Raw genomic sequence first — 13,094 nt, 5'->3', positions numbered from 1 at the left:
GGCGGCGCTGCTCTGGGCGGCGGTGGCGCGCGCGGCGGGCGCGGGTGCGGGCGCGGCGGCGGGCGCGCTGCGCCTGCTCTGGGGCTCGCTCTTCGGCGGCGGCCTCGTGGAGGGCGCCAAGAAGGTGACGGTGACCGAGCTCCTGGCCGGCATGCCCGACCCCACGGGCGACGAGGTGCACGGCGAGCAGCCGACCGGGCCCGGCGGCGACGCGGACGTCGAGGGCGCGGGCGAGGGCGCGGGCGACGAGGCGGAGGGCGCGGGCGACGAGGAGGCGGCGGCGCACGAGGCCGGCCCGGGAGGCGCCGACGGGGCCGTGGCCGTGGCCGACGGGGGCCCCTTCCGGCCCGAAGGGGCGGGCGGCCTCGGAGACATGGGTGACACGACGCCCGCGGAGCCGCCCACGCCCGAGGGCTCCCCCATCATCAAGAGGAAGCTCGGGGTGAGAGGGCCCGCGGGGTGGGGGAGTTGTGGGGTTTTGGAGACTTTGGGCATAAGAGGGAGAACCGGACGGGGAGGGAGACTCTCAGAGACAGAGAGAGAGGGGAGAGAGCCCGAGAGGGAGGCCCGCAGAGACAAACCAGAGAGACACAGACCAGGGATAGAGAGACGCCCGGAGAAGTGGACTCAGAGATGGAGACCCTAAAACAGGTAGTATTTCTGGGAGACATCAAGATATCTGCAGCCAAAGAGAGGAGAGACTCCGAAACCTAGTGAGCGGGGAAAGGGGACCGGGAACTAGAACAGCCCGGGATAGGGTCAGGGCCGCTGGGAGAGCCCCTCAGAGATACACAAGTGGTTGTGAGGAATCAAGTAGCCCCCATCCTCAGGCCCTCCGTGCCCTGAGTGCCACGGGTGTCAAGGCGATGGGAAGCCCTGGGGAACAGGAGCTCCACTTGGAGTCAGCCTGACTCTGCACAGTGCTTTGGCAAGGCGCTCCACTTTCCCGGGCCTCAGTTTCCCCTCTGTAAAACAAGATTCAAAATCCCTCTTCTGATGGGAGGAGAGGAAAATGTAGGTTGCCTAGGGGAAATGACCTTTCCCCAGGAGAGGAAAATGTAGGTTGCCCAGGGACAAAGAGGAACAGGCAGAGGCGCTCCGAGAGGCGCTGGGGTGGCAGCTCCTCCCTGATGCTTGCCCTGCTTCCAGGTGGATGGGGAGGAAGAGGAGCTGCCTCCAGAACCAGAACCCGAGCCCGAGCCCGAGCCCGAGAAAGCCGAGTGAGTGGCCTTGGAGTCCAAGGGGCCCGGCCCCTATCCTTGCCTCCCTCCTGGACCGGGAGCCTCCTGAGGTCACGCTGTGTCCTCAGCCTCATCCAGACCAGACTGGGGCCCAGAGGAGGGGCTCTGTCAAAGGGAGTAGGGAAATGAATGCTCCTCTCTTACCCCAAGCCTTCCTGTGGGCTGTTCCCTCCGCTCAGAGCACTCTCTCCCATGTTCATCTCGGTCTTCCTCCTTCCCATTTGGGCTTACGTGTCTCCTTCTCCAGGAAGCTTACCTTGACACATACGCCCCACCACCAAGTGGAAGAGGTGTTTCTGGGGCTCCCACAACCCCCTGAGCGTCCCCCATCCCAGCCCTGACCACTCTGGGCTGCCACTGCCTGGTGACCAGTCTGTACCGCCATTGGACTGAGCCCCGTGAAGGCAGTGACTCATCACTGTGTCCCGAACACCAGACCTGGGCCAAGCATGGGGTGGGCCCCCAGTGCATGGCTTCGAATGAATGAATGGATTGCCCGGGCACCTCTTCACTCTTTCTGTGTCCTGCCTGCAGTGCTGAGAATGGGGAGAAGGAAGAAGTCCCCGAACCCCCACCAGAGCCCCCCAAGAAGATGGCACCTCCTCCACCCCCTCCAAAGAAGGAGGAGGCTGGAGGCGGGGGCTTGGAATTCTGGGGAGAACTGGAAGTGCAGAGGGTGAAGTTCTTGGTGAGGACCCCACAAGGGGGCTTGCTGACACCTCCTCTCCCAGGGAGACCCCTCGGTGCCTTCACACCACCTCTCTTCTGCACCCCGTTCTTGAGCTCACCTGTGCCAGGCTTATCTCTCAGAAGAAGCCAGGCTGGGCACAGATGTCCCCAGACGGAGTCGGGACCTGGTCACAGGGCAGCATCTTAGGTGGTCCCCCGCTTGGCTTCTCGGCCTCTCCCTGCTCAAGATCCTTATTCCAGCCTCCATACCTTTGCTCATCTGGGGCCACCTGCCTCAGCTTCCCACCCCCATGTGCTCTCCAGAGCTAAATCCAACCGAGGCCATGCTTCCATTCCTCCCACCATGGCCTGTTTCTTGGTTCTCAGCCTTTGTTTGGGTCAGAGCCACTGCACCGGTCCCAGCCCCTCCCGTCCGAGGTTGGGAGAACTCATCTCATCCAAGCCAGGAAGAAGGGAGGGAGTTTGGGAGGGCAGGGCTCAGGGCTCCACCTGTCCTGCCTCCTCTCCAGGCCCAGCCTGACATGAGGGGCTGAAGGAAACCTGTTGGGGGGAAGGTGGTCCAGCGAGGATGCATGGGAAGAATGAGGGACAGGGAGAACAACGGAGAGAAAAAGAGGGAGGGAGAGATGGAAGCAAGTGTCCTCTGGGCTAAAGCAGACGGGGCAGCCTCACACAGGAAGCAGCATACCAGAGTGGTTGGGAGTGCGGGCTCCGGAGGTTAGGTGCCTGGCCTCAAACCTCAGGTCTGCCACTTCTTGGCTGTGTGACCGTGAGCAAGACATGACACCTCCCCAAGCCCCGGTGTTCTCATCTGCAAAATGGGCAGATCCACCGTGCCCGCTTCGTGGGGGGTGTGGTGAGATCCATACACGTTCGTGTGTATAAAGCTCTTAGCACACGTCCTGGTATACAGTAGGCACTCGATAAGTAGGTTGTGGGACCAGGTTTTGGATTGGTGGGTGGATGATGGGGCGAATTCTCCAGGGAAGAAGGTGGACTGTGAGCTCTTTCTCTTTCTCTCCTCATCTTAGAACTACCTCTCCCGGAACTTCTATACCCTGCGATTCCTTGCCCTCTTCTTGGCCTTTGCCATCAACTTCATCTTGCTGTTTTATAAGGTGCTGGTCACGAGGGGCCTGGAGGACCAGGCGCTTATCTGGGCTGGGGGACGGGGCGGCTCAGCCCCTACCAGGTTCCCAGGGCCCCCACAGTGAAGGGACGAGGTGTTGGATCAGGGGTGCTGGGGAGGTTCGGGCTGGACACCTGGATCTTGGGACCCCCATGGGAGCATATGTGGGTATCGGGGTGCATTGGGACAGATGCCTGACCATCTGCAGGAGTTAGAGCAGGGAACCAGTTCCGGCTTCCACGCTCAGCTCTGCCACTCGCCAGCCCCATGCCCCTGGGTGTGGGACTTGGCCTCTCTGCAACATGCACTGATTCAGTGGAGCTTCTTTGCTTTCGCCTAAGTTAAAGAGAAATCTGTGGGGAGGAGGAAATGAGCAGCTCATGGAATGGGAGGAAGGGGCTAAGAACCAGGCCTCCTGAGAGACAAAGGGGCCCTTGGGGTCTTGCCAACAGGATGGAGAAGCGGTCTAGCTGGCTTCTGTGGGACCAAATCCCAACTCCACCACCCACTGGCTGTATGATGTTAGGCAAGGGGCTTAATCTCACTGCCCCTCAGTTTCCTCATCTGTAAAATGGGACCCTGACAGTATCTACCTCTGAGAGCTGTGGGGATTACAAGAGGATTAGCGTGTGTAAAGCACTTAGAACAGCACTTGGCATATAGAAAGTACTGTGTAAATGTTAGCTATGCCTAATTTCAGTATTCTTGTTAATATTGGTGGTCAGTCTCTTTAAGGCTCCGCTGTTAAGGAGAATCCGCTCCAACGGTTTCCGTCGTCCTGTCAGTCCAACAGTCAGCTTCCCAGGACAGAGTCTGGTTTGCTAGCCAGGGTTCCGGGCCCACCCCTCATCTTGACTGCCAGTCTCACCGAAGTTGTATCTGACTGTCCCCCGCAACCAGCCTCAGGAACGGAGGCTGCTAATTGTGTCGGCGGGTTCTGGGTGTGGCAGGCCCTGACTGAGCTCTGCCCCCCTTTCAGGTCTCAGACTCTCCACCAGGGGAGGACGACGTGGAGGGCTCGGCGGCCGGGGACCTGTCAGGTGCAGGCTCTGGTGGCGGCTCTGGCTGGGGCTCGGGGGCCGGCGAGGAAGCGGAGGGCGACGAGGATGAGAACATGGTGTACTACTTCCTGGAGGAGAGCACGGGCTACATGGAGCCGGCCTTGCGTTGCTTGAGTCTGCTCCATACGCTGGTGGCCTTCCTCTGCATCATTGGCTACAACTGCCTCAAGGTGGGCCATGAGCATGGTTCCGGGGCAGGGGCTTGTCGGGCAGGGAGAGGTGCTGGGCCACTGGCTGCGAGGGTCGAGGGCGGGGGCCGGGGATCTCCCGTGGCGGTTGGGACAGAGGGGGCCTGGAACTGGAGTAAGGGCTGGGGGCCTGAGTACAGGATTGGGGTCTTCAGCAAGGACACTCTTCAAACTGGGAACCCATGTGGGTCACAGCTGAGGAGCCAGGGCCTAGGACCAGGTTAATTTCTGGATCAAGAGGCAAACTTTGTCACTGTGAATATTATTTTCTATATACTGATCAGTTGGTGAATGAAGGTGTGTGGAGAGTCTGTGGGGTCTCGGACATAACATAGGTGCTAACAGGGGAGTGTGGATTCTGACATAACGATCCCTGAGGTTTGTGATGCCCCAGAAGGCGTGTTATGAGAGCTTCAGTTTGGGTTCCAAGGGGTCTGTTTGAGCAAATCTTGATACTTTACTATTGGAGGGATAGAATTCTTTTGGCTCAGAACCTTTGCATATGCTCTTCCCTCTGCCTGGAATGCTTTGCCTCACTTCTGGCTCCTTTCACCTGCCTCTGTTTTATGCATCCCCCCTCCCTGGGGAAGCCCCAAGGCTGCATCAGGCACCACTTCTGGGCTCTCCTGACTCGCTCCCATCCCAGCCCTGGCCCATCTGCCCTGATTGCTCTGGGGAAGCTCCCAGACCTGGGGTCTCACCCCGGCGCCAGCAAGATCTCCCAGCTCCCGCCAGTGCCTGACACCCACCCCTGTGCCTCCCTGCACAATCCAGGTGCCCCTGGTGATCTTCAAACGGGAGAAGGAGCTGGCCCGAAAGCTGGAGTTTGACGGCCTCTACATCACGGAGCAGCCTGAGGATGATGATGTGAAGGGCCAGTGGGACCGGCTGGTGCTCAACACGCCGTAAGGCCTGGCGACCCCACCTCGGGGCGGGTGGTGGGGGGAAAGAGCTGGGGTTCCACTCCAGGCCGGGCCTGGGCTTCAGAAGACCAAGGTTCCGGTCACTGCCAGCCCTGACTCAGGTTCCCCAAGCCTGTCCGTAATACGGACAAATTTCCCCAAGTGTTAATGTACGGGTGCTGGTAACACATGGGGATCCCTGGGGCCCAGACCCTGGAGATTCTGGCTCAGTGAGTCTGGGGTGGGGCCCAGGAATCTGCATTTAAACCCAGCCCCCATGTGTGATTCTTACCCAGCTGCCACGAATAGGCAATAGGAAATCATTGCATTTTTAAACTGACCCCAGAGAGGGAACAAGGGTGTGGGAGAGCAATGTGGTGGGACTCTGGACCCCCAAATTGCACTCCCAGCCCACTCTGTCCCCAACGCCCCCACACGCCCCGTCAAGTCCCATTTCACATGTTCATACAGTGGGGCCGCATCATATCTAGAATAAGAACACCAGATCAGGTTCAAAGCCTGGGTCGGCCACAGCCTCGCTGGGAATTCTTGGTCTGGTCACTTAGCCTCTTTGTGCCTCTGTTTCCTAATCTGTGAAAAGGAGGGTAAATAATAGCACCGAGGATCTTGTACTGAAGAAACGAGTTCGTGTAGTTTCTGGGGCACAGTGAGTCCTAGATAAGTGTTGGAAGTTATTTTATTATGGGGTCCTGCCCAGGAGAGGTGGTGACAGGAAGGGAGAGAAACCGCACCAAGGACATCCTATGCTCTCATTGTCACCATCAAAGGCACATCTGACTTCTACACATTTAAGCACACATGCTTAACAGAGAGAGTCGGGGAGAAACGTCTGTTTATTCTTTTTTTAAAATTTATTTATTTATTTATTTATTTATTTATTTATTTATTTATTTGAGAGGTGGGGAAGGGCAGAGGAGGAGGGAGAGGGACAAGCAGACTCCACACAGAGCGCAGAGCCTGATGCAGGGCTTGATCCCAGGAACCCGAGATCATGACCTGAGCCGAAACCAAGAATCAGGCACTTTACCAACCGAGCCACCGAGGTGCCCCAGAAACATCTGTTTAAAGTTGCATTTAGGAGTGCCTGGGTGGCTCAGTCATTAAGCGTCTGCCTTCGGCTCAGGTCATGATCCCAGGGTCCTGGGATCGAGCCCCGCATCGGGCTCCCTGCTCCGCGGGGAGCCTGCTTCTCCCTCTCCCACTCCCCCTGCTTGTGTTCCCTCTCATTGTCTCTGTCAAATAAATAAAATCTTTAAAAAAATAAAATAAAATAAAAATAAAGTTGTGTTTGCCCCTGCACCTGGGCTCAGTCGATTAAGTGTCTGCCTTTGGCTCAGGTCATGATCCCAGGGTCCTGGTATCGAGCTCCGCATCAGGCTTACTGCTCAGCTGGAAGCCTGATTCTCCCTCTCCCTCTGCCACTCCCCCTGCTTGTGCTCTCTTGCTCTCTGTCAAATAAATACACAAAATCTTAAAAAAATAAATAAAGTGTGTCTGCCCAAGACCTTGACTTCTAAATACCATTTCCCACAAAAAGGAACCACGCTCCTTGGAGAACTGGCAGATTTCAGGGCTGGGGCGGGGAAGTGCAGCAAGCCAGGGTTACCTTGTGTCAGGAAGCAAGGATGTGCTCAGTGGGAAGCAGCATCCAGAAGGGGCTCCTGGAAGGGGCTCCCACTGGACAAATCAGGGGCAATTTGAGCCTCAGTAAGGAGAGCAAGTGCCACAAATTGAAACACATCAAACAGGTCTGAACCCATGGATTCATGATAACTCTCCACGCCAAACCCAACAAAACTCACTCACCACCTTGGCAGGATTGTAGGGCATCAGCTTGTGAATCAGAAAACTGGTAACTAATGGCATGAGGTCTTTAGGGCCCGACTCCCGGTGAGATGCAGTCCTACTGTGCGGGGGCCCCTGTGCGAAAAGCATCGGAACTCCCGCCCACCCTGGCCTGGCTGGTGGCTCCTGGCCCTTCCTGCCCTAACACCTTGGGGTCTCTCTCTCTCGGCAGGTCTTTCCCCAGCAACTACTGGGACAAGTTTGTCAAACGGAAGGTGAGGACATGGATGGGGAGGTGGCAGGGCCTCCCGGGCTGGGTCTCTTGCTGCCACCTGGCCATCCCAGCCCTGACAAGCAGTCGCTTTATGTGCGACCTTAGGCAAAGGGGCTTTGGCTGCCTGAGGAGCACCTCAGTTTGCCCATCTGGAAATGGCGCAATAATCACCCGTCCCTCTGTGTTGACGTGATACACGTAACGAGTGTGGCATAGAGCCAGGCTCAGAGTGAGGACCCAATAAGTATTAGTTAAGAGGGAGGAGGTGACGCATACTGTTTTAAGCACACAGACCCTGGGGCTGGATTGCCTGCTTTTCTACTCTTAGCTGTGTCAGGCCTTTCTGTGCCTCAGATTCAAAGTGAGAGTGTAAGAGGCCAGACCCCATGGGGTTGTTGTAAAGATTATATGGCCTGCTGCATGAGCAGTATCTGGCACCCAGGAAAACTAGATCATTCATTCGCTCAACAAACATTTATCGAACACCTGCTGTGTGCTTCAGGGAGCTGGAATCCAACAGGAAGCACAACACTCGAGCTGGCAAGGCAGATGATGAGCGCGTTTATAGGGTTTAGGTGGTGATAAGTGTTGTACAAGAAAAAAGTGAAGAGGGGAATGTGTGTGTGTGTGTGTGTGTGTGTGTGTGTGTGTTGACCAGGAGTAGGCAGGAAAGGACACACTAGTTAATGAAGTGAAGGGGTGAATCGGGTAGAATCTGGAGGGAGTGTCCTAGGCAGGAGGAAGAGCCAATGCAAAGGCCTCGAGGCAGGAATGTGTGTGGTATATCTAAGGGACTGCAAGGAGGTCTGTGTGTCTGTGTGGCTGGAGCAGAGTGAATGAGGTGGGTGAGTGGGAGAAGATAAGTTCACAGATGACAGAGGCCCAATTATATAGGGTTCCTTGACTACTAGTCTGATAATAATAAATTATCCCTATGAATTTGGCTCATGAATCAAGTGAACCTTTTAGACCCTCCCCCTGAGGATCTGAAGAAAGCTCTGGCCCTTCTTTCCCCAAAAAACGCACCCCCGATTTGTCACGCAAAGTTTACAGTGTCCCCAGCCTCCCCCCATACAGGCTGTGGCCCTCCCCCACTCCAGCCGTGTCCCCACGATCACATGCTCCCCTGCGCAGGTCCTGGATAAGCACGGGGACATCTATGGGCGGGAGCGGATCGCCGAGCTGCTGGGCATGGATCTGGCCACGCTGGAGATCACAGCCCACAATGAGCGAAAGCCCGAACCACAGCCAGGGCTACTCACCTGGTGAGTCGGGGACCAGCCTGCACAGGCCTGGGGTGGCCAGGGGAGGTGGCCAGGGTCTGAGAGTCAGGCATCTGGCCATCCCTCTTCCTCCCACCCCGCACAGGCTCATGTCCATTGACGTCAAGTACCAGATCTGGAAGTTCGGGGTCATCTTCACAGACAATGTGAGGAGGAGCCCATAGTTGGGGGAGGAACTGCAGAAGGGCCTTTGGAGGGCTGGGGTATCCTTGACCCCAGAGGTATCCCTGACCAGGGCCTGCCTCCTGAGCCCCTGCGCACCCCTGGTCCTTTGAAGCCCCCTGCCCCCCAAGGCCCCTTGTCCCTCGGGTGCTCTTGAATTCTCAGACTATGTCCTTCAGCAGAGCGTTCTCCAACTTCCCCTGGGGACGGCTTCTTACCCAGCGTGCTCCGTTACTGCCTAGTGCTCCCGATCCTCCACATACTCCCTAGGCAGAGATGGCACCCTGACCCCCAGAGCACTCCCATCCCTCTCAAATGTTCCTGGACCCCCTGTTCCCACAGTGCTCCCTACCCCCCCAAATGCCCCTTGACCCTCATGAGCGCTCCCTGACCCCCAGAGTGCTCCCCATGAATCCGGCACGCTCCCTGACCCCTGACCCTGTGTGCCCACAGTCTTTCCTATACCTGGGCTGGTACATGGTGATGTCCCTCCTGGGACACTACAACAACTTCTTCTTCGCTGCCCACCTCCTGGACATTGCCATGGGGGTCAAGACGCTGCGCACTATCCTCTCCTCCGTCACCCATAATGGGAAGCAGGTGTGTAGAGGACCTGACTGCTGAGGGGTGTGAGCCTGGCGGGGATGAGCTGGTAGTCTGAGTAGGGGTGGATGGGGGCGGTGTGTTGGGCGGCTCCCACGAGGAGGGGCAAGGCTGGGTGGGCTGAGCCAGCATGGGTGTGGGTAGTGAGACCCAGGAGGGAGGGTCACGTTGGCTGGGGGCGGGGCATGAGGACCCAGGAAGCTGGGCGTGGGGAGGGGCAGGCTGAGCATGGAGCTGACGGGGGACCCCCCCCCCGCGTGCCCCCAGCTGGTGATGACTGTGGGCCTCCTGGCGGTGGTGGTCTACCTGTACACCGTGGTGGCCTTCAACTTCTTCCGCAAGTTCTACAACAAGAGTGAGGATGAGAACGAGCCTGACATGAAGTGCGATGACATGATGACGGTGAGCCCCCCCCCCCGGGGTCCCGGGGGGGGGGGGGGCCGTTACTGACCATCCGACCCTTAGCGTGCCCGTCTCCAAAGGGGCTTAGTAGTAGTACCCACCTCGTCGCCTTACTGTGGGGGTTCCGTGAGCTGGTACTTGTGAGGGCCTTTGAGGAGTGCCAGTCACATAATCGGTGCTCAGCAAGCGTTGGCTGCCATTGTCGTGTCATTTGAGCCTTTAAAGCTGTGATTATTGGAAAGGTGCTCGGGCATCGTGCCGCTGTCGCGCCCATGAGATTTGGGGTAATCTCCTCAATCTCCCCGGGCTCTGGTGTCTTCCCTGCTAAGATGGGTGTGTGGTAACAGTGCCTACAGCCTACGGCTGATTTTAAGACTCAGTGGAGCTCCCTCAAGAGTCTTAGAATGGTGCCTGGCGTGTATTAAGGATTCCATAGGTGTTAGCTACTCTCATCGGGTTCTATAAAAGTTTCACCCAGGGGCGCCTGGCCGGCTCAGTAGGGGGAGTGAGTATGTGATTCTTGATCTCAGGGTTGTAAGTTCAAGCCCCAGGTTGGGTGTAGAGATTCCTTAATATATATATATAATTGTATTATATTATTTTATTATATTATATATATATAACTATATATATAGTATTGTATTATATTATACGTATATATAAATTTCACCCAAGTATCAGCATGCCATGCTTGTTTATACGTTCTCTTTTATTCTGACAATGGTGGCCATAACCCAGACTGCGCTGGCCCTGTAGAGGCACGGGCCACAGTGGAGAAGAATGATCTTAGGGCTGTCACCCGAGATGCCCTGTACTCTGGCGCTATGCTCTCAGGACCCAGTCCAGCCCCTCAGCCTGACATTTGAGACCCCACGAGACCTAGTCTTGCCACGCATAGCTCTTAACCAAGACACGGGGTTCTCTCACTTTCTGGGGACACAGAAAGAACAAGCGGAAAGTCTTTCCCAAGTGCCAGGCAGACCGTGGCCCCCTCCCCGCTCAGAACCTTCTCGTAGCACTCCAGTGCTGTGTGATAAAATCGAATCCCTCACCGCGGCTCACAATGCCAGGGAAAAGCCAGCTTTACCCGAGTCTAACCGCAGTCTCTCTTGCTTTTTGCTCCCTGGCTTCCTGTCCGCTTTCAGTTCCCCTAAGACCGTGTGTTTCCTCCCACGCAAGTCCTCTGCATCTGACATTCTCTCCCTCTTCCACCACAGGCCCCATGTCCACGCCCCTCTCTCACAGGACACGTCACCTTTCAACTTAAATGCTGCCTCCTACAGGAAGCCCTCCCTAACCACCAGCTGGCCTCATTTCTTTCCCTGCTCTTGCTTACTGGAGCTCTTTTTTCTAGCCTCGCTGAACCTCTTTCAGTTCCTCCTGGGAGCAAAATGTATTCTTTGCTCCCCAGAGGTTACGTAACACATGTGGTTTTCTCTGCCTGGAACACTTTTTCCCACTTAACACCTCCTTCAAGTTCCAGCTCTCACATGTCCCCTCTTCTAGGCAGGTCTTGCCTGATCACCCTGACTGAGTCAGGCTTTCAAAGCTTCAAAGCTTCAAAGCTTCCTGTGCTCCCCCCGTTTCTCCCCTGATCGCCCTTGCGCTTCCCCCACCCTGGCTCTGCCCCTTCTGCCTGTGACCTCCCTATCATAGCCATGATCATTTCTGGGCTGTCGCTATCTGATGCCCCGTTTGTGAGCCCTGTGTGAGGTTAGGGCCCAGAGCTGGCTCAGTCATTGCTGTGTCTGCCTGTCCCCTCGGCCCAGGGCCCAGGAGGTCCTTGGAGAATGTCGAATGATAGAACGCGTGACCAATATGCTTGCCACCCCCCCCCAACAGTGTTACCTCTTTCACATGTACGTGGGTGTCCGAGCTGGTGGGGGCATCGGGGATGAGATTGAGGACCCTGCAGGCGATGAATATGAGCTGTACCGAGTGGTCTTCGACATCACCTTCTTCTTCTTTGTCATCGTCATCCTGCTGGCCATCATCCAGGGTCAGTGCTGGTCGGGGTTGTGAGAGTGGGGGCCCAGTGCCCAGAGGCAGACTGGCTCCTTTAAGAGTGTAGTCAGCCTGGATTCAGATCCTGGCTCTACCTCTTCCTACTGTGAGACTTTAGGCAAGTCACCTCTCTGGGCCTCAGTTTCTCCATCTGCAAATGAGGATATTAACTATCCTAACCTCTCAGGGTTACTGTGAGAATGAAGTCAATTCCTAGGTGTTTCGCTCGTAATAAGTGCTCAATAAACGCTAGGTGTTATTATCTCCAGGAAGCAGGGTGAGATGAGGGAGATGGGGGACGGGAGGCAAGGCTCAGGGCTGGGTAGCCGGAAGAGGGAAGAGTCTGAGCTGGCTCAGAGGTCGGGCACTGACTCGCACCTGCTGCCGCAGGTCTGATCATCGACGCTTTTGGCGAGCTCCGAGACCAACAGGAGCAAGTGAAGGAAGATATGGAGGTAGGTCGAGTCTGGGGGCAACCCAGAGGGAATGCGGGACCCTGGGGGGGTTGAATGGGCCCGGATTCTGATGTCCCCCGCCATCCATAGACCAAGTGCTTCATCTGCGGCATCGGCAGCGATTACTTTGATACGACACCCCACGGGTTCGAGACCCACACGCTGGAGGAGCACAACTTGGCCAATTACATGTGAGCCTGGGCCCGTGGGCCAGGCGGGGGGCGGGGGGAGAAGGGGGCGTGGCCGTCGACCGTGAGGGGCCGGGGACTGGGCATTGACCAGTTAGGTGTGGTATCCAGGTGGGTAGCTCCCCAGCCAATCAGGAGAAAGTTAGGGTAGTCCTGACCTATCTTCGCTGCCCTCCCACCCTCAGGTTTTTCCTGATGTATCTGATAAATAAGGACGAGACAGAACACACGGGCCAGGTAAGGGGGTGTTAATGGGAGGGCAGTGGGCAGGGACATGGAGAGCTTTAATATGAGGTCAGGCAGCAGGTGGCAGTAAAAAGCTCATGTCAGCATGAACATCTGAAGATGCGGCCAACCAATTCTTCCCCGTGCCCCAACCCTAGGAGTCTTATGTCTGGAAGATGTACCAGGAGAGATGTTGGGATTTCTTCCCAGCTGGTGATTGTTTCCGCAAGCAGTACGAGGACCAGCTTAGCTGAGACATCCCCCAGCTGGCCCTTCACCCTCACCTCAAGTGCCTTATTCTCACAAGCCCCTTAGCCCCAAAGCCCTTCCCCAAAGGCAGCTGGGGGACAGGTGACCATGTCCTGGAGAAATAAAGTCTGTGCTATTCCCCTGACATCATTGTGTTGGGTTCTTGACATTTGGGGGGGTAGGCATCTAGGAATTCTGCCCTCCCCTCTCCTCTCTGGAAGAACAAGATGAC

At 56.6% G+C, this 13,094-nt stretch overlaps 1 protein-coding gene across 1 annotated transcript in view; it reads left to right on the top strand.

Moving 5' to 3' along the window:
* Positions 1–13,007, top strand: part of RYR1 (ryanodine receptor 1) — a 107,439-nt gene extending 94,432 nt beyond the window's left edge. Inside the window, exons 93-109 of the mRNA XM_073885139.1 lie at positions 14–442; positions 499–651; positions 1,150–1,220; positions 1,776–1,929; positions 2,963–3,049; positions 4,040–4,291; positions 5,084–5,214; positions 7,250–7,292; positions 8,426–8,556; positions 8,660–8,720; positions 9,190–9,336; positions 9,607–9,741; positions 11,584–11,740; positions 12,136–12,200; positions 12,291–12,391; positions 12,574–12,625; positions 12,772–13,007. Of these exons, the coding sequence (XP_073741240.1) occupies positions 14–442; positions 499–651; positions 1,150–1,220; positions 1,776–1,929; positions 2,963–3,049; positions 4,040–4,291; positions 5,084–5,214; positions 7,250–7,292; positions 8,426–8,556; positions 8,660–8,720; positions 9,190–9,336; positions 9,607–9,741; positions 11,584–11,740; positions 12,136–12,200; positions 12,291–12,391; positions 12,574–12,625; positions 12,772–12,867 (2,265 nt within the window). The 3' untranslated portion in view covers positions 12,868–13,007. The remainder of the gene's footprint in view (positions 1–13; positions 443–498; positions 652–1,149; positions 1,221–1,775; positions 1,930–2,962; positions 3,050–4,039; positions 4,292–5,083; positions 5,215–7,249; positions 7,293–8,425; positions 8,557–8,659; positions 8,721–9,189; positions 9,337–9,606; positions 9,742–11,583; positions 11,741–12,135; positions 12,201–12,290; positions 12,392–12,573; positions 12,626–12,771) is intronic.
* Positions 13,008–13,094: the final 87 nt, after the last annotated feature.

Source organism: Callorhinus ursinus, unplaced genomic scaffold, assembly GCF_003265705.2.
Source record: "Callorhinus ursinus isolate GAN/ISIS: 27379988/994484 unplaced genomic scaffold, GSC_fseal_2.0 scaffold61, whole genome shotgun sequence".
NCBI lineage: Eukaryota > Metazoa > Chordata > Mammalia > Carnivora > Otariidae > Callorhinus > Callorhinus ursinus.
This window is presented reverse-complemented; position numbering and strand designations above follow the sequence as displayed.